The sequence below is a fragment of the Calypte anna genome, chromosome 3, assembly GCF_003957555.1.
Source record: "Calypte anna isolate BGI_N300 chromosome 3, bCalAnn1_v1.p, whole genome shotgun sequence".
NCBI classification, from domain to species: Eukaryota; Metazoa; Chordata; class Aves; order Apodiformes; family Trochilidae; genus Calypte; species Calypte anna.
In genome coordinates this window covers 10,543,041-10,562,472 of record NC_044246.1, presented here as the reverse complement: position 1 = coordinate 10,562,472, position 19,432 = coordinate 10,543,041, and the positions used below count along the sequence as shown (strand labels likewise).

Here is a 19,432-nt window from a genome sequence, read left to right as displayed (position 1 = left end):
GACAAATGAGGAATTCTTATTTACTAGGTTTCAAATAAACATTTAGATTGTGATCACCTATCAGCAAAATACAATTAGAAAAGAAAAAATGCAGTAAAAATGCATTTCTATAGAATTATTACAAGGACCCAGTCCACACTGATAACAGACCCAGCAAAACTGGTCTGAAGTTTCACAGATGTGCTCATTAAGACTGACTTACTATCCAAGAGCATCACTTAAACAATCAGTCTCTATAAAAAGATCTCTAAAATCTTGTACAGAAATTACCACTTTGTCCTTGTCATTTAATGATGACAACAATGATTTTATTTTCCTTGTATAAAAGGAGACATTTATCTCTGTCCTGATTTAACAAATATTCTTAATATATTGGTAACAATAAAACAGCTAAAAAGCTGTTCTAATATCTAAAAGAATCTTTGACATCTGCACAAATGATATATATTGTAAACAATCACTCCCAAAATAATTTTGTGTTTGTATTGCACTCAGAACTCTGGGATTTTCATTCTCCCTTCTCATTTTCAATCAAAGATTAGCTTCATTTTTTAATAAAATGGAGCTTTAATTTTCTCCTAAAAACAAGAAGGCATGCAATCGATATAATACAATGTACTGAAAAGGTCAGAAACAGGGGCAAGTGGTTATGAAACCAGAGTAAGGAACAATTCTCAAATAGGCCACAGGAGAGTAGGATATTGTAAACATTCTGCTGGCTCTAAGGTGTTGCAGATCCTGTAGAGAGTGCAGTCAAGGTCAGCACCCAAAAGGTTCAAAGAATCTCTTCAAGTGTTCTGTACTTCAGAGAATTTCCATGCAGCAATGGCATATAAAACAGACTACACATAAAGAAAGCCATGAAACAAAGGTGATTACTGAGCTAATAGTGACCTCACAGAAACACAGTCGTTAGCAAGTTCATCATAATCTTTCAGTGGAATTTTTTAGGTCATTACATTATCCAACAGAGCAATGAAACTGTTCTCTTGCTGCAAATGAAGTACAGAACTACATCCCCCACTTGTAGCTTATATACAGACTGTATACATACCAGTGGCAGTCTGGACACTACCCTCAGCCTCAAACATCCCCACAAGAGTGAAACCCCCCTCCTCCATGCACTGGAGTGGAAAACACAAGTAGTGGAGGGAAGAAACAACAACCAAAGAAACAGAGCAATGAAAAGGAAATCCTCAGCCCCTATGAAGAAGCCACAAATCCTGAACATTAAAACGATGGCTCTTCTTCTCTCAACTCAGTTCTACAAGAGAAAGATTTCTCTATCAAACCCATTATCTTCAGATAATACTTTTGGAGTCCCTGAGGTACTCAAGCTCCATGTAACCACCCTGGACGAATGGAGAGACTTACTCAGTATGCACATTAACAAGGTGGAAGCCAATATACAGCACCCTGAGTTGCACATGAAACAACAGGAATGGGCAACCCATTCTTCAACAGCCAAGAGATGCAGAAGAAAGTGCAGAAGAGGCATTGGCAGGGAACCAAGAGAAATACTGCACAGGAAAATGGAAAAAAAATTGAAGTAGTTCTAAAAATCAGAGGGAAGAGCTCTGAGAAAGGCCCTGAAGAAATATGGCCTTTTGGATGTACAACAGAAAAACAATGCAAAAGCAGACACAAGTTAAGCAGTCTTGCTCCAAGTGTACCCTAAAGGTTAAGCACTCTAGCAGTGACTTCAAGAACTACCAGTGATAAGTGACCTGTGCTCTGGATATAAACCAGGAATAAATTTTTTTTCCCTCTGAAACTACAGAAAAAATACAAGGAGGAAAAATACAAAGTCACAATGGAATCAGAGAATACTTTCCATAGTTTAGAAGGAAATGCTGGCTTCAGAAACAATACAGCCATCTGTTCTGTATCTTAAACAGGACTTATAAAAAAGAGGTTCCTGTAAAAAGTTTGAAATAGTTTATTTCCCAGTATATAAATAATTTTTCAATTAAATAAAAAATGAAGACATATCAGAGATGAATATGGAATACTTGTTATCTAGAAAGTGGTTTCTGAACCATCTGAATTTCTATAAATCCATCAATAGAAGTGTAAAAAATACAGTCTCAGAAAATTAATTAGAATATGAAATGCTAGATTGTCTTCACAAAGGACACTAGTATGAATACTGATGAATTTTTGCAACAAGAAACTAATTGTGGCTTTGACAAAAGATAGCTTAGGACAGCAATTAAAACATCTCTGAAAACTGGGACTAGTATTTCTGCAATTTCCCATTCTCTCAGCTATTTAGCATTCAGTAAGGAATTCTCATTAGGAAAAAAAAAAAAGAAAAAACGAAAAAAAAGATACCTGGTCACAATTTTACTTGCTGATGGAGTTGTGCTATATTTCAATACATTCTTGAGAAAATAAAGAAAGTTAATAAAAATCTAATAGAAATAGATATTCTATAAAAACTACCTGTGAAGTACTGTAAGTCTGGAAAACATTTGTGGCATTACACAAGCTGCTGAAGCAAAGAAAAAACCTGCCATTTAACCATTTCATGAATATGAACAATGCACTTGTCCCCAGCCATTTAGAATGATCTGACATTCCAAATGTATATAAAATTGGGTAATAAAAGAACTAAGTCAATACCCTTAAGTACAATAAATAATGGTGTTTATTATGGTCGGGGTTGCCCACGAGTGTTTGTTCCGTATCTGCTTGGGACATTGGCAAAACCAGTTCTGAATCCTTGTGTTGCTCCCGTTCCTGGTATTCCAAATCCTTGACTGAGGACACTGCTGTAGGGTGTGGATCCAGGATTAAAGCCCAATCCATAGGGCCTCGTCTGAGTGTTTAAAAGGATGACTGGGTTCACATTTTTGCCTGGTGTATTAAAAGAAAATTCTGGTGGTGGGCTGCTGGGCTTAGCTGGAGTGGATGTAACAGGGTTCAAATTATCAGCAGCTTTCAAAGATGGCATTGGAATAATATGATGATCCGAAAGGTTCAGAATATTGTTTGCAATAGGCACAGATGATAAGGTAGGTCTGATCCAGTCATCTTTGAAAATCTGAACAGTCAAGGTAGAGACCAATGTGTATAATCTGTTAGTGACATGGGCAAGTACCATTTGTTCGTTTGCATCCCTCCGAATTCGGACATGTACTGATCCAGCCTAGAAAGTGATAAAAATAAGTTGGCTGTTAACTGTTAACTTCAATAAAGATTCTCCATATACATTCAAGAAGAGGTAAGTTACCCTGAAGAGAATTATGCAAAGACCTTTCGCAGTGGGGACTACTGACTAAACTGAGAAACTTATTAAATAATTCCATGATGAGGATACATTTAGAATTTCCTGATGCCTTGATCTCTTTTGAACATAGCAAGATCATCATTCAGGAAAAGTGAGTGTTAAAACCAAACTATAAAATACATCATGTGATGTCAGGACAGGAAATGGCCAGGAAGAACAGTGGCCCAAAAGAAGAATGAAGTGCTGACAAACTCTGTATGTCAAATTTAGGAAAACTGTCATCACTGTGCTGTTGAAGCAGGCAAGAAGATAATGTGTGTGGCAGACACACCCAAATCAGGATCATGAGCAAGAGGCAATGCCCCTTATGGAGCACAAGTCTAAGAGCTGCTTCTCCTGGTCGTGCATATAACTGTGGGCTACCCCTGCCCTCCTCTCAGTAACGCTCTCTCTTTGACCTTGAACTACTGCTGCCCAAGAGAACGACACAAGGAACAGAACCCCTCATGAGCTTTTTCAGTCCGTATTTAATAAAGAACATTGTTCACATCTTGTGCTATATAAGCCAATTTTACATCAGATGGTGCAGCTGAAAACATATCCAGGTCTCCAGAAGTTTCTACTACAACGTGGAAGATGCCCATAGGTAAATATACACACAAAGGTTTTGTAAAGATCTGTGATCACACCAACAACGCTGTGATCCAGTATTTTAAATTCAGATGTAAAGAAAAATTTTCTAAGAGTAAATTTTCTAGCTGTCCCAACATACCTACATCAACTTAGGAATAACTGAGTTCTGTGTGATCATTCTGTATCACAAAAAAAACCTTCCCTTTCTTCCAAGCTTACAGAACACCAGAACACAACTTTAGTAGTCTCTTTTTTTCCACTCCCTCCTCCGAAAGAGCTGAAAACATGATTCTACTGTAGGCCTTTGGAACCTGGTGGTTTACAGCTTATCTTTTTCTTCTCTCTGAAACAATATGTACTAACATGCCATGTGAAAAAAAAAAATCTTTACTGTCATTTGGGGTTTTCTTCAGTGTCAGAATACAAACAAAATTCTACTGTTGCAAAATGCAGGCTTTAATGCTGAGTTGCAAGATACATAAACAATATTATCCATTAGCAAAGGTTTAAAAAAAAAAAAAAAAAGGCAGGGTAAGAGAAGTTTTCAATAAATCACAAGGACTGAGTACTTATTCCATTAATTTTTTATACTTAAAATTATAGAAGAAATATCTTATTTAAATAAAAAAGTTAAACTAGTAACTGACAACTCTTTTTTAAAGGCTAAAAAGACAATAAAGGCATCTTACCAAAGTGCCAAAACCTAATGTCCAGAAATGCTCATTGCGAACTTCCAAGACACCATCCAAAGTTGACACCTAATTTTACACAAATATCCAGAAATATGAAAATTATTTAGAAATAATGTTTCAAATCCCTTCAGAAACCTACTTTTACACATAGCCAAATAATACAGCATTTTCAGCAGTGAAATAAAACCTTCCATGGACAAAATGGACAATGTCTGTTAATGATGGTTAGATAATGCTTATCTACTTTTCTACCCCTAAACATCCAAACCCATCAAAAAAGTGGATTCACGTTCCACGTAACTCTTTCTGCCAAAGTGAGTGTTAAAGCCAAACAATAAAATACATCATGTAATGTCAAGAAAGATAAGGTAATGACCAAGAAGAACAGTGGCCCAAAAGAAGAAGGAAGGGCAAGACAAACTCTATATGCTAAATTTAGGAAAACTGTCATCACTGTGTTGTTTGAGCTGGCAAGAAGATAATGTGCATGGCAGACACACTCAAATCAGGATCATCAGCAAGAGGCAATGCCCCTTATGGAACACAGAATAAGAGCTTCTCATGGTTGTGCATATGACTTCAGTGGTTGCTTGAATTTAGTTAATAAAAATAACAACCAGTACTGCTGGAACAGATTTGTAACAGATACCTAAACAGCACTACACATGTAAATAATAAGACCTGTATTTCCACGTGCAGCTTAAAAAATAGTATTAAAAAAGTAACAATCTTCTTTGACTACTTGCAAAACCTCCTAATACTCCTGAATTCTTATTTAATGTTAGCTGTGTTATGTATTATACACTGACTTACCTCTCTAAGAAGTTTATCTAACTGGCCAATCACATGAGGTGGGGTTGTCTTAGAAAAAGAATTAAAAAAAAGTTATAATAAAGATTAACTGGCCCTGTTCAAGTAAGAGTCTTCAAGTCTTGTCTAACTACTCAAGAGATTAATGGCATTGAGCAATAAATACATACAACTTCATGATATTTATTTCTACTTCCCTTAAAATTATTCTAGCACATCCCAAATTCCCCTTGGAGTACTTACTCAAGTGCTTAAAACAGACTTTACATTTTTAAACAAAACAAAGACATTTAACAAAAGTGAAGCCCTTGTTTTGTGACACTGCCTTACCTGGAGCAGAACTTTCCCACTGTAGACACTCATGGGATACATGGTACCAAATGTCATCAAAGCAATTGCTATAGCAGAGGCTGTGTCTACAGCAAAATAATTGCTAGAGAGAAAAAGCAATTTTAAAGAAAAAGTTATTTATAGTTTTGAAAGGTGTAAGAATTTAATTTTATTCTTTTTCATTCTTTTACATTATATACACTTTCAGAACATTACACACACACAATCTAAACTGTACTATTAAGTCTTTGAAAAAAGACTAATATATTTATGGAGTTGCAATCCCATTCATACAAAACACAGCTTTGGCAAGTAAAAGATTTTCAAGTAAAAAAATGCAATTTCCCACAGACTGGATACAAGAAGAGTTATTTTTTTTAAACAACAATTGTACATACTTGATTTCAATGAGCATATATGTAATGCAAAGAGCTAGAGCTCCAGCAATATCAATCAGGACAAACGGGTTCATTCGTGGCAGAAAAATGCTACTCAGTCCTGGAATGATTCCACAAATACTGGAATAAAACAGAAAAAGTAGCTGTCAGCTAGCTGCTCATCAGTACTTCAAAACCCAAAAGACTTATACCCATTATTGCATTTCACTGCAAATACACCTTGCAGTCACAGCAAATGATGTCTCTGACAACTGTAAAGACCTTTCTAGTTCTGCCCAAAGTTTTTTAATAGTCTGATGCCAGGAAAAATTCATGAAGTTTAAATCCACATCACATTCTGTCTCATACTGAAATTAATACTTACCTCTTACATCTTCAATTTCCTTTAAGTCTATCTTCCCATCTACAAAATGTTATACTACATTAATCTTGATACAGCTTTTCTACACGTTAAAATATGTCATGTTATAAAAGACAAAATCTGTGTATAAAACATGTCATATATAAAATATGTCTTATTATAAAATGTGTCTTATGTTACTTTCCATTTCCTGGTAACACAGCCAGGCATCTCAGCTGCAATCAACACAAGTACTTCACGGGTTCCCGTAGTGCTGTTACATATATGTAAGTCCTGGGGGATCTGCACACCATCAGGCTTCAATCCATCTGCCACCCTGGTGTCCAAGTGTTCTAAAACCAAAGCTAACTCATTAAGGAATCTGACAAGAGGGAGGAGTCCAGCTAGCTGTATAAGAAGAGACCAAGAAACCCACAAGGGACCATTGGCAAAAATTATCTATTTAGAGTTTCTCTCCTATACAGAGAGAAAATGGTCTCTCTAGTTCCCTCATTGAATGTCACATACTGGAAAATCTAAAGGAAAAGACAACATGGAATGTTGTGTTGCTCTGCTTAGAACCAGCCTATGTTGAGACATCACGTGCTGGTCAGCTTTTGAAAGAATTTCCATCAACATAACTACATAAAGCTGCAGATATTTTGTAATCAGCAGTGCTCCACAGAACACATCCAAAATAACAGTGTATGTACTAACTACAGTTAATATTTTTTTTTTCCAAATTGTTAGCATAATTGTCTACAGCTTCTCTCAAAATCCAGTTGTAAATCTAGGCTCTTGACCTGGCAGCCCTACAAGTTATCCCTGTAACACTGTGAAATCACATCATTAAAGAAAAACTCTGCTAGTGTCTGTGATTGCTATCTACATGCTTTTTTGTTTGTTTGTTTGTTTTTAAACTGCAACTCAGGCAACTCTACTGTTAGTCTCCCAAAGCTGTTTTATAGAATTTGGGTCTGATGATATCATACCTTATACTTGTATAAAATCAAATCTATTTAACAAACCATCATTCTCTGCTATCCTTGACTCTATACAAAAACCACAACATGCAGAAACAGACAGGCTTTGCAGCAGACTTAACACTTTATACAATATGGTTTAACATTTTGAAACTGGCAGCCTAAGTACTTGGAAGAAAATGCATGGCTCAAAAGAAATGCTTCTGATATCTGACAAAATTACTTGCAAACAATGTTGTCTCACATTCAGATACCCAATACAAGCAAGAGAGTTAACAGACAAGATGAATGAGCAACATTTCTTAAGCCCCTGGAAGACACGGACTTTCCAGTTCACTGCTGGACAGAGGAGCAGTTTCCATAGCTGCTTCAGTTAGTAACCTGGTACATAAATCACATCTAAGCTTTAACCAGGCTAGGCATTTGCCCACCCCACAGAGTAAATAAAAACAAATTACTACAAAACACATCACTCAGATGATGATTGTTGAGACCTGCAGTCCAAGTTGGTACAAGACATAGGGAGTTTGCCTTGCTGCATGCAAGGAGAATTGCATGAGGTACTGAACACATCCAAAGGGAAAGATTATTTCTATTAGATTGATGTATCTGGGAAATACGAGAGACAATGTTTGCTCCAAAGTTTATATGCTAGACCTACAGTAGGTAAAGCTATTTTAAAAAATCTAATACACAACAGTTTATGCCTCCAAACCCATCCAAATTGTTATTATACATGAAAACACTGCCTTCCAAAAGCTAAATATTCTGAAAACATTATAAAGCTTTACCTCCTACTAAGATCTGCAACATGCTCCTGAAGCCAACTTGTGCTGGCAGCTGCAAAAGAAAGAAGGTAATTAAGTTACTATAAGTAAAAGAATCTATTTTGAAGTACACTTAAAATCTTATTTTAAGGGAAAAACCCAATGCAGCGTGAATGAACACATGCATCTCAACAGATTCACTGTCACTTGAAAAACAAAGGAAGATTGGCTTTTCCAGGCAGTAAAATTCCTATCTGTCATAATAATTTGAACTGATTAAATACAAATATAATTGCAGAGTACAACCACCATAATTATCTTGTATATAATGGGTATAACATGTAATTAAAGTATAAGCAATTTAAGCAAAACCATATTCACTGAAGAATTATTTATGGCAAGATACATGGAAAACCATGAAAAAAAGACCGTTTCTCATAATTCACTAGTTTGCACAATGCTTAGCAGTCTCCCAGCAGTTAAGGGGGAATGATTGCAAGGCTACATCAAAGTGAAAAAAGTCTAAGATAAATGAGCCATTAAGAATAATTATTAATTTATTTAAAATTTGTTAATATATCCAAAAATATTACTCAAAATTCTGAGATCTGTCAAATGACCTTCTATGGTTGAACCTAAAAGACTGAAAATAAAGGGTACTTCAGCAGTAAAAGTATATTCAGTTTACTGTACTAATTACTACATACTACTCAGAGAGCCCCATGAGCAACCTAGAGTTAAAATCTGAATGGCAATTCTAAACTGCATTGTTATATTAATGGAAGTAATAGTAATATACACCCATTAATTAAGAAAACTTAAGTTTTTTCCCAGTTATTTCATTAACTACAAACCTTCAGAGACATATGCAAAAGGCTTATTCCTAATGGAAAGCATTGTAAATAAGTTGAAAAAGAGAGCCACGAAAGTACCAACCAGCAGTCTGCCCCTAAAGAGGGGAGAAAAAAAATCATCTTAACTTCACATCATCACAAAACAAACTCAAGATGTAATTACTAGTAGCAATATCAATATACTTGGCTGGATATTTTTCAGTGAGACTGTAAATGAGAGTATGATGAACTAGTGTAATGCTTGGTAACTGTCAGTGTATTATCATTTTAAAGGTTATATGAGATCACAGTGCTTCACAAGCAAAAGTTATCACAGTAAGCTCTAACAATATTGAGTAACAGCTCTTAACTAACTGCATATTAGCACACACACATTTGTCCTTTGAAGATATAAAACCATTGCAGTAGTACTCTCTGCAGTAGAGATAAAAAAAACTTAGTTTTCCCGTGGAATTATGCCCTGTGCTCCTATACTTTCCTAGGAGAACTAAAACTTCACCATACATCCCATGCTCCAGTCTTCTGCTCCATTATACCTTCTTTTCCATACTCTACTTCTTGGACTCTTGGACTTCTTGGACAGTCTTTGCCAACTGTCTTTGCAACATCTCCAGTTCCCTAATGATCACACCACCCTTCCCCTCACACAGCAGCTCTCCTAAGAGACCTCTATAAAAAATGAGAGTAATCCAACTAGAAAAAACAGCAATACCCAGGTAAGTCATTATTTAAGAGAGCATCTGCATTACATTTCATTTGTACCTGGAAAAAACTGTTTGCAATACAGCTTGCCCCTAGTTTGAAACACATGCCATGGTACCAAAACCCAATCTGGTCTTGAATGGACTTGCATAATTAGCACATGCTAGACTGACAATTAGAAACACAAAGGGACACTGAAAAAACTGTGCTTTTACATGCCAAAATAATTTCTTACGTGTGTATTTCAGGTTGTTCCAGAAACCGCTCTGCGCTATGAAAATAATGGAAAATTTGAGTTACATTCATACAACAAAACCTTGATAGCTGAGCATAAGTATTTCTTCAGTTCTGCAGAATTAGCTGCCATTCATAAACAAAAACTGACAGATACAGTGCTGAGAAAAAATGAATTGCTTAAACAAGCCTAACAGTTTTTTCAAGTGCTGAAAGCATTTAACACTAAAAAAAGAAACAGGATGCAATTTAGGATCCAACTATTTCTAAACTGTGCCACACAGGTGCAAGCTACTGTGAATGGTAGCTTGTAATGAACATGCCAAAAAATACTTCTACTGCAATCACAAGTGCTGGTAACCACAACACATTAAGTCTGAAATCCCTGACTTACAGCCTCACACTAGGCAAGGCCAAATAAAGCAGATGTTGTACCATGTGGTGGAGATACAAACTTTTTTTTACTCAAGAGTAAAATAAGAAATGGGTGTCAGCTGTAACAGTAAAACCTGTGGTAAGTTTTGCAAATTTCCTAAAACTGATGTTTGAAAACTTGGGGGCTTTGACAGTGCATCATTATTAGAATTGATTTCCAGTGCATTGTCAGTACAACTTAGCAATTGTATACTGTATGTTGATAAGTTGTAAACACAGTTCTTAATAGAGAAAAGGGAATCCTTAAATGGAAAAATGGAAAGTATGCTGCCCCAGTCTTAAATTACAGATGTTAACAAAAGCCTCTTCATTTTTAAAGACAAAAAACTTTAGACTAATCTCCTGAAATACAAAGCTTCCAAGCTTCCAAGCACATCAAGCTAACACTTGTGCAAATTTTTAGGAACTGATGAGGCTGATAGTTTAACATTCAGATCCTTAATATATTATGAAGTTGCTTTATCTCATGAAGTAACTGAGTAAAAAGAAAAAAAAGCCAACATAAGTTTTATTTATTAACTTAATCAAGATGCATAGAGAAATGCATTATATGAAATACCTAACTTTTTTTGAAAATATGATTCTTAACACCGAGTCCTTACTTTGAAAGCTGCTTAATAACATTTATCAATTCCTATAATTTAATCTAAAGCCTTCACGTAGCAGTATAATCAATATAAGGTTTTGCAATATTTTTTAAAATCTCAGGTTTTTCCTACAATATCTCTACAGGTAGTATTTGTAGGCTGCATGTGCTTTTGCTCAATCAGTCATCTCTTTGTACATGAAAAAAAAAGTGGATGTATCCCTACCTTTCTTTCAGTATAAAAAGAGCACCAAGCTGTGCCAGAACTGTAGATGCAAATACAGCTAGAACTTCAAACCTTTCAAACCTGAAATGTAAGAATGAAGTTTGGAAACACTGAACATTCAATTATGACAAACCAATTCATTCATGACAAAACAATTAATCAAATACATCTGGTCTGTGCATGAACCAGCAGGACAGACAAAACTATTTCCTATTCTTTCAAGACCAGATGGAAAGGTAGAAACTGGAAATTTCATGAAATCAGCATTATTTTAATTTTTTTTAAGCCAACACTCCACCTATTGCAAACTGCTTAAAATTAGGCATTTCTTCATTCTTTGTCCTGTCCCTCCCCTTTTCCCTCCTCCACTATTCTGTAACTGTTCTTTACAGCATCAGTCTTGGGTCTACTTATTTTCAGGCTTTTAGAAGCAGATTGTCAGTCATGGCTGACAGGGGATGCAGGCAATGATAGTCATAAATATATTAAGTGTTGCATTTTCAAACACTAGATCTTATTATTAGTACTTACCCAAATGAATAGGCTGGGCTGGGTTTCTTCATCATTACCCAATAGCTTATTAGACATGTTATCAAACTGAAAAAAGGGGAGAATGTGACTATAATAAATAACTGCTGCCTTTACAAACTTGATAATCTACAAATATAAACTTCAGCCACCAGAACTGAACACATGAATATAATGACACCTTACAATGAACTCAATCCCTCTCCAATCCCTCACAACAAGGATTCCAGTGAATATAAAAAGGTTGTGCTTGGGAATTAAATAAACTGCACAATGATGTGGCTGCTGCCATAAATAGGGCATCAAATAATTTTAGCAGAATGGTAGTCAGTCAAACTCCTTAAACCAGGAGACAGCCTAGTGCTCATAGCACACTGTGCTTTTGAGGCTACCACCAACCTCCTTCAACACAGAACAGCCCTCAAGCCTAAATTAAGTTTACCATAACTCCAAACACAATGTTTTTTTTACACTGAGGTCCTAATGCAAAACGGTACAACCAGTGTTTTATCACCATGCACTCTGGGAATTTGTCTGAAAGAGATCTGGAGCACACGAGACCAGGTAACCCAGAATTTGACTAATAGGCAAAGGTGGTTTGATAAAATCCTTTTAATGCAGTCTAGTATCGTGCATAGTAAGGTCACACATAGTAATGGAAAGGACAAAGCACAAGTCTGCGAAATTATCAAACTGGCTGCATGTTTTATGAACTTGCCATGAACTAATGTAACCTGAGAAAGGCCATTTAAACGAGAAGGAAAATGAAAAGCAAGATGACATGGTTGTCACATTTGTGCCACTTACTTCACATCCTAGTGAAAAAGTGAAGAAAACTCTTCATTTAACTGACATACAGTGAATTAGAATTAGCACTCTAGAATAAATCTCAGGCTATGCCAAGTATTAGTGTTCTTTTCCACAATCTAGCTTTTCTACATATATGGCCAAGATAGTTTTATTTTCTTTGGCTGCTTTCATCTACACAAGCTCTAATCTAGCTGACCATTCACTGACAGGCACAGGTCTCTCTTGCTATTTTCTTTCCAAGTTTTTCTCTCACATTGAATATCTGAAATTCCAATTATTTCATCTCCACAGAATTAGCCTGCCTGTTTCTAGGATGTCTCTCATTTCCTTTGCCCATTTTGTTTCTCTTGACCCCTTTGGACAGTTTGTTTTGGTTTTGTTTTTAATAGGCATTCATCCAGATTCAGTGCCATCTGTACCTTTATGCAGCCCTTTCTTAATTAATGAGTAATTTAAATCAGAATGGATCAAGAACTCATTCCCACATCTGCTGAACAATGACATCCTGACAACCTGATCCACAGCTGTGTGGAGTAAAAGCAAAAGCAGACGAAATAGCACTGTTCACATACAAAATAGTAAATTCATATACTCAATAAGACTATTATAAAGATAAGATATATGATATAATAAGATAAATAAAATATAAGATATATAAGATATATAAGATATAATATAAGATATATAAGATATATAAGATATATAAGATATATAAGATATATAAGATAAGATATATAAGATATATAAGATATATAAGATATAAGATATATAAGATATATAAGATATATAAGATATATAAGATATATAAGATAAGATATATAAGATTGTTCTCCCTTACAGATAACCAAAACACTTAAGAGATTTTTAATAACCTCCCAGTCCATCACTAATTAACCTGTCAATGCCAGAAGTACTCCCTCCTCTCCTAAAACTAATAAATAAATAATATTCTATACAAATATGAAATACAACATCAAAACCCCCCCCAAAGTGAAAAAGTTACTTTAAGACAAGATGACAAACCTGTACATAATTCTTAAAGAAATCTGTGATTCATTAAAGTCGCATCACAATTCTAATGCAGTCACATATAGATTTTTTTTGTGCCTACATTAATCATTCATTTTCCTTTCTGCATGTTCTCTGCTGTTATTTATAAATGTTTTACTATCAGTCAGATAAGATACAGATAAGATAAGTACAGTAGGCAAAACAGACTGCAGATAGCTGGTCCACACTTTTTATAAGCTAATAAGCTAGCAAGGAACATAATGTAGATTAAAAAAACAACTCTAACATACATTTTATGCAGTTCATTTCAAAGCCACTGCTACCAATCTGCATCTCAGGTAAGAATTAAATATATGTCGTGTCTGTATTATCAATATTATCAAAAGTGTTCAGAACTTTCATATTTACACTAGTTTTGTTAGTTTTGTTAGGTAACAGGAAAAATACTAAAAATATCTAATGACCTTTTTGTTAGGAGTGCATGGGATTTACCTTTTGAAGTATTTGTAAACAGAAATAGGATTACATACTTCTTGTTTCCTGATACTAACACTGAAAAATACTTCAGAATCAATGACTGTGGCACTAGAGAAAAGTCTTGAGTGAACCACCAATTAATAGTCTGATGCTAGTTTCTGGTTTATGTTGCTACACATCTGCACAGAGAACGTTGTGACTGGGATGTTACCAATCAATCTCAGCACAGCTGTGGTGTTCCCCATGATCTATTTGTTGTGATGTACAATTTGACCCTCACTTACGCAGTACTTAAAGCAGTTTCTGTGCTGATGACTCTAATGTTTTTGTAAATAAACTTTCTGTGTATAAATATGCAAATACACAAAGATAAGCACAAATGAACAATAAGATTAGATGGGAAAAAAAACTCACCTGAAAAGGTCAAAGATTGTCAAATATGTGTAAGCAGTTAAAGCTGTAAGAAAGCAAATATTAACACTTAATATATTTTTTCAATGCATAAATGACTTGTATTCTTCTAAGTCCCTCTTGTACAGCTCTTTTTCACCTTCTGTCTAGAGCAAGAACTAGAGCAAGTCTGTCTTTTGTAGGTGTATGAGTATGTCCTAAGCACACCAATGGCAATCCTGATCTTAATAAAGCATTTGATAATGCCCAGACACAAAAGGCATTAAGCTTGTGACCAAGTAATTAAATACAGATAAGTCAGGAGATCTTCTAGTACAAACAAAGTAAGAGATGTCCTAAGTGCATTACTGCAGTGAGAAGTACGTTCTACAGAGTGCTTTACTTTTTTTTTTTCTGACCCATCTTGAAATGACAAGAAAACCTGTATCACAAAAACGAAAACATGCAAGATGTTTACAGATGATGATAAACATCCTGGAGTCCCTACAGAAAAGTAGAAAAGACTGAAAAGTCCCATTCCTGAAAACAGACAAGCCTTTTGCCACACCACAAACATCTTCATTCAACTGCAATTCAGGGTCTCTGTATGCCATTGTCACTATTTATATAGGGAACAGGATAGAGGACTAGCTTAAAAGTCTACTTTTCTTCAATCTTAGAGCTAGAGAGGGTACTGAAGGAAGAAAACAACCAGCAGATCTGGAAAACACTTGCAGACTTCAAAGGACTTTCACCCATCCCCACTTGCACACAAAAAATGCTTCAAACTGACTGGCAAAAAAGGAAGCACTTCCCAAACCTGGCTGTGCAGTCACCTAACTCCCTCCACACGCTGAACTTTGTGGTCTTTTAGTATGCTGGAACTTGACAGACCTAGAAACACATAGTTGGTGGTAGTTTCAGTAAAGGAGAGACACCTACCTATGCTGTTTGTAGAGCTGCACCACATTAGCAGGAAACCAATACATATTAAATTTATAGCACCGAAAAGCAAGATCTTCCAGGACTGTTGATGAGAATAAACATGTATTTTACATCTCCCAAAATTTACAAGACAAAAGTGTATCTCTCTGGTTTTAAAGAACAACAATGCAGCACTTCATCATGCAAGCAGAACTGGCTTCTTCTCTCTCTCAAAAATTTACAACTCATTTCAGAACAAAAAGCCCATATTGTATTTTTAATTTTACAGATTGCCTCAAAACTCATTTATAAAGAGTGCTTGTGGGCTCCTTTCTTTGCGCTGGAATTTAGGTCCCAAAATCACTTGTGTGTATTTAATTTACAGTTCTACTGAATGCATTAAATATAAGTATAGTTCTGGAGAATACTGTTGGACTGGGACAATGCACATGAAGGAATCCAGCTGCTCAGATGAATTGTGTTTTTTTAAGTACATCTGGAACATTTCAAATAAATATTCTCAAAATATAATCAAGTTAATAATGCATTTTAACTTACCACAGCTAACATATTTTTTATTATTAATTTTAAAAAGAAACACTTACCCTCCTATCTGCTGCAACCAGCCTGAATTCATGTGTTAACTTTCCAACTAGTGACCTCTGTGATTTTCGAAACAAGTGGATCGTCCCCTGAAAAAAAAATTGAAAGTTTAATTACTAATTTTACTTAATCCATATCTTAGATTAACAAAAAATTGTATCTTCATTTATTATTTTCACAATTATATAAAAAAAATCAGAATTATTTTTTCTTACCTAAATATAGCTCATGGATGTTAAGTTCTGCAATATTTTGATAACTATTTTATGTTGTTATTCTACTGGAAAATTATTAATTACTTAGAACTGAGCTTCATTTACATATAATCCAGAACTCAAGTTCATAGGGTAACATTAAAAAAAAAATTAGTGGGGCTCTTAAAATTATTTATTTAAATAGAACTACTATAGATGTCAGAAAACCCAAATATTTTTCTTTAGCAAAGTACAGTTCTCAGCCAAAGCCAAGTAATTTATTAAACAGGAAAATATTGTTTGTGTATATATATATATACATACATATACACGAGAGCCCATCAGAGAAATAAAAACAGTGCTGATATCATCTGTAGTGTGGTGGACATAAGGTCGGTAACATGATGAGTTATACAAACAATCTCAGTTGTGGCTTAATCTGAAGGTGTACAGCTGATGGGGGCACTGTAGGAGCTCCCTCTCCTCTCCTGGGGTGGAAAAGACCATGTGCAGGTGGGAGATGGGAGCAGGGGGTGGGGGTGCCACATGCTTCTCCTGAAAGTGTAACTGGGAACACACTACCAGAACATTTCATCAACCATGCCACTTGTTCCCCTTCCTCAGAGGGCCCCAGCTTCTTGGTTAACTGTCTCCCTTTCTACTCTCCCCACAAAGAAGTCTGCTTTCCTCCTGAGAAGCCCTCTGATTTGTAACAGGTATTCACGGCTGGTCTGCCACACACAGCCATTTAGGGCTGGAGAAAGGAAGGTCTGATTGTAAGCTACTGCATCTGTAGCTGCCAGCAGAACATAACCAGACCTACCAACAGGCTGGTTACTAAAACACTCCATTTGCCAACATGTCCGTATTCCATAGTATCCACAGAAATACACACACATCTTGGTGTCATCAATTAAAAAAAGCAGTACTACAGAGCCCGAGTTTCGCTGACCTGAGGCAAAAAGCCAGCAACTCACTCTTTTCTTCAGCAGCAAACTATTACATGTCGATTTGTTCTCAGGACACACATACAGGATGAAAGAACACTTGGAAAAACTTCTCCAACAGGCTTACGGGCTGCCAGCTTACAAAAATTACTTCAGCACCTTATCACCCTCTCCACTGCCTGACAGCTCTGTCTGTGCCCCAGCTCCCTGGGTACAGAGGATGCCGCCCACACCCCTGCGAGCCCCAGCTCAGCCCTGCAAGGGAGCTTGAATTCAGCAGAGCTGCACTTCGGCATTAAAGCTCGTAAGGTCCTGAGCTTCTGGCACCTGTGTGCTGAGCAGAAGGGCTGCTACCCCAGACCTTTCGACATTTGCACCTGAGGATCTTAAAGGTCTCTTCCAGCCTCAACAATTTGATGATTCTCAGTCACTGATGGCGCTCACGCAGTGCTAGAAGTTCTACGCGTGTGAGCATCTGCTCCAGCAATAACAGGTGACGGTACCTGTTACTGACACCACCTGTCAATGCGACCGAAAAGGGGCAGTTCCGACACCCAGCTGAACGAGTACACAAGGTGGTCATTCCCAGGACAATAATTTTATTTCCCGAGAAGTGAGCCACACGTCCCAGCAGTGACAGCCCCGTGCTTTCCCTGACACCCGGGAGCAATGGCAACGCAGCCGGTTTGTCCTGGGAGGAATTCCAGTTCTCCGAGCGATTTGGTGTTAGATGAAGACTTAGAGACCGAGCCTCAAACCGCAGCTCAGCTGCGGGGCTCAGCGCACAACCCTCCCACAGCACCCCGCCCGCCGCGCCCCGAGGGAGCCACCGGGGACACCGCGCACGGCGGGAAGGGGAGAAGAGGAAACGCTCAGGGAACGCCGTCCCGACCGCTCCACCCGGGCCGCAGCCGTTAACGGCCACTCCGCCGCAAGCCGCTCCGCTCCGGCGAGGAGGCACTGCCGGACCCTGCCCCGCCGGGGGATGGCTGAGGGTCAGGGGCTGCACTGAAGGCGGCGGGGCCCCGACCGGGGGATGGAGGGGCCCGGGGGCGGACTCCCGCGCGCAGCCACGTCACCACCGGCCCGTCGAGCCTTGAGCCAGGAGCGGGGAACGGCGGCGCGGAGCGCTCCAGGCCGGGCCGGCACCGGGCCCGGGGCGCTCTGCCCCGCTTAGCCCTATCGCAGGGACAGGGCCCGGCCTGCCCGGAACGAGCAGCAACCCGAACCCCGCCGCCACTGCCTTGTCCCGCTTCCACGCGCGACTTCACTCCCGCCCCCTCCCGCGGGCGGGGGCCACTCACCATATTACTCCCCGCACCGGAAGAGACGGCGCCATGCGAAGCCGGAAGAGGCGGAGGAGCCTTCCGTCGCTATGGCAACGAAGGGGTCTGTGAGGCCACGCTCGGCAGCGGATGTGACGTAGGCATTAAGCGGCGCTCCGCCGCGGCGTTCCGCTTGGCGGGACCTCCCCCGTCCCCGCGCCGCTCCGTACCGCCCCGGCCGGGGCTCCCCCTTCTCCCGCACCAGGGGCCACGCACCGCACCCTCCGGCGGGGCCTTCCCGCCCCTGCCCACTCCCGCTGCCTCAGCCCCACTGCCACCCGGTACCCACGGCTTTTGTACAGAAACTCGCTGGGATCCCGCATTTCCTCTGCCCGCTGTCTGTGAGAACTGAAGGAACGGACGCCGGCTCTCTCCTGCCACAACTCCCCGGGAGTGGTTGTGTTTAACCACGTCCTGCTATGATTATATAACACACCCTGCGAGGAACCTGTTAGCATCGCTCCAGGCAGTCCTCTCGCCGCTGCGGTGCAGGAAGCCCGCATCTTCTCGAGGGGATTTTTTCCCCGCCGACCCCCAGAGGAACGGGAGCTTCACGAACTGCGGAACTCTGTTGAAGATGGAGCCACTCCCTGGTGTGCTCCAGCACTGCCAGCGGTGCCCTGAGCCTGTTAAAACGTAGCAGCACTGCAGATCAGGGGAGTGATCCACAGCCACTCTGACCCCCTCCTGAAGTCTGCTGTGGTGCAAAGGGAGACACTGAGGGAGGAAGAACACAGCCGTGTTTAAGGTACTGCTGTGAGTACGGCTACTGAGGCTCTGGCACAGCAGGACACAAGGGCTGAATGGTGACAACTAACCCCATGTGTGACCTGGCTCCCAGACCATGAAACCGTGCCCAAAAGTTTCTGCCAGAAGGAATGTGGGCGGTAAAATCACTTTACACAGGACCAGTAATTAAATACAGAAACTGAAGTCTTGTAAGTTGGGATGCCTCTTAAGGAAAACTGTGTTACAAACACCTGCGTGGGATTTAATGTAAA

At 38.6% G+C, this 19,432-nt stretch overlaps 1 protein-coding gene across 2 annotated transcripts; it reads right to left on the bottom strand.

Annotated features, from left to right (window-relative positions):
- Window positions 1–1,926: 1,926 nt before the first annotated feature.
- SLC30A6 (solute carrier family 30 member 6) lies at window positions 1,927–18,493 on the bottom strand. Of its 2 annotated transcripts, none has more exons than XM_008493980.2 (14): window positions 18,411–18,493; window positions 15,968–16,054; window positions 15,381–15,465; window positions 14,463–14,505; window positions 11,754–11,819; window positions 11,223–11,303; window positions 9,977–10,012; window positions 9,040–9,134; window positions 8,210–8,258; window positions 6,096–6,215; window positions 5,698–5,800; window positions 5,371–5,418; window positions 4,555–4,623; window positions 1,927–3,151 (listed from the first exon to the last, which is right to left on the bottom strand). In XM_008493980.2, exons 1-14 carry the CDS (start codon window positions 18,411–18,413, stop codon window positions 2,654–2,656), a joined length of 1,383 nt encoding a protein of 460 aa, XP_008492202.1. In that variant the 5' UTR covers window positions 18,414–18,493; the 3' UTR covers window positions 1,927–2,653. The 2 variants fall into 2 exon arrangements, with proteins under 2 accessions (XP_008492202.1, XP_030304243.1); XM_030448383.1 differs by lacking the exon at window positions 18,411–18,493 and adding an exon at window positions 17,626–17,703 and having other exon boundaries at window positions 2,633–3,151.
- Between the last annotated feature and the right edge of the window lie 939 nt (window positions 18,494–19,432).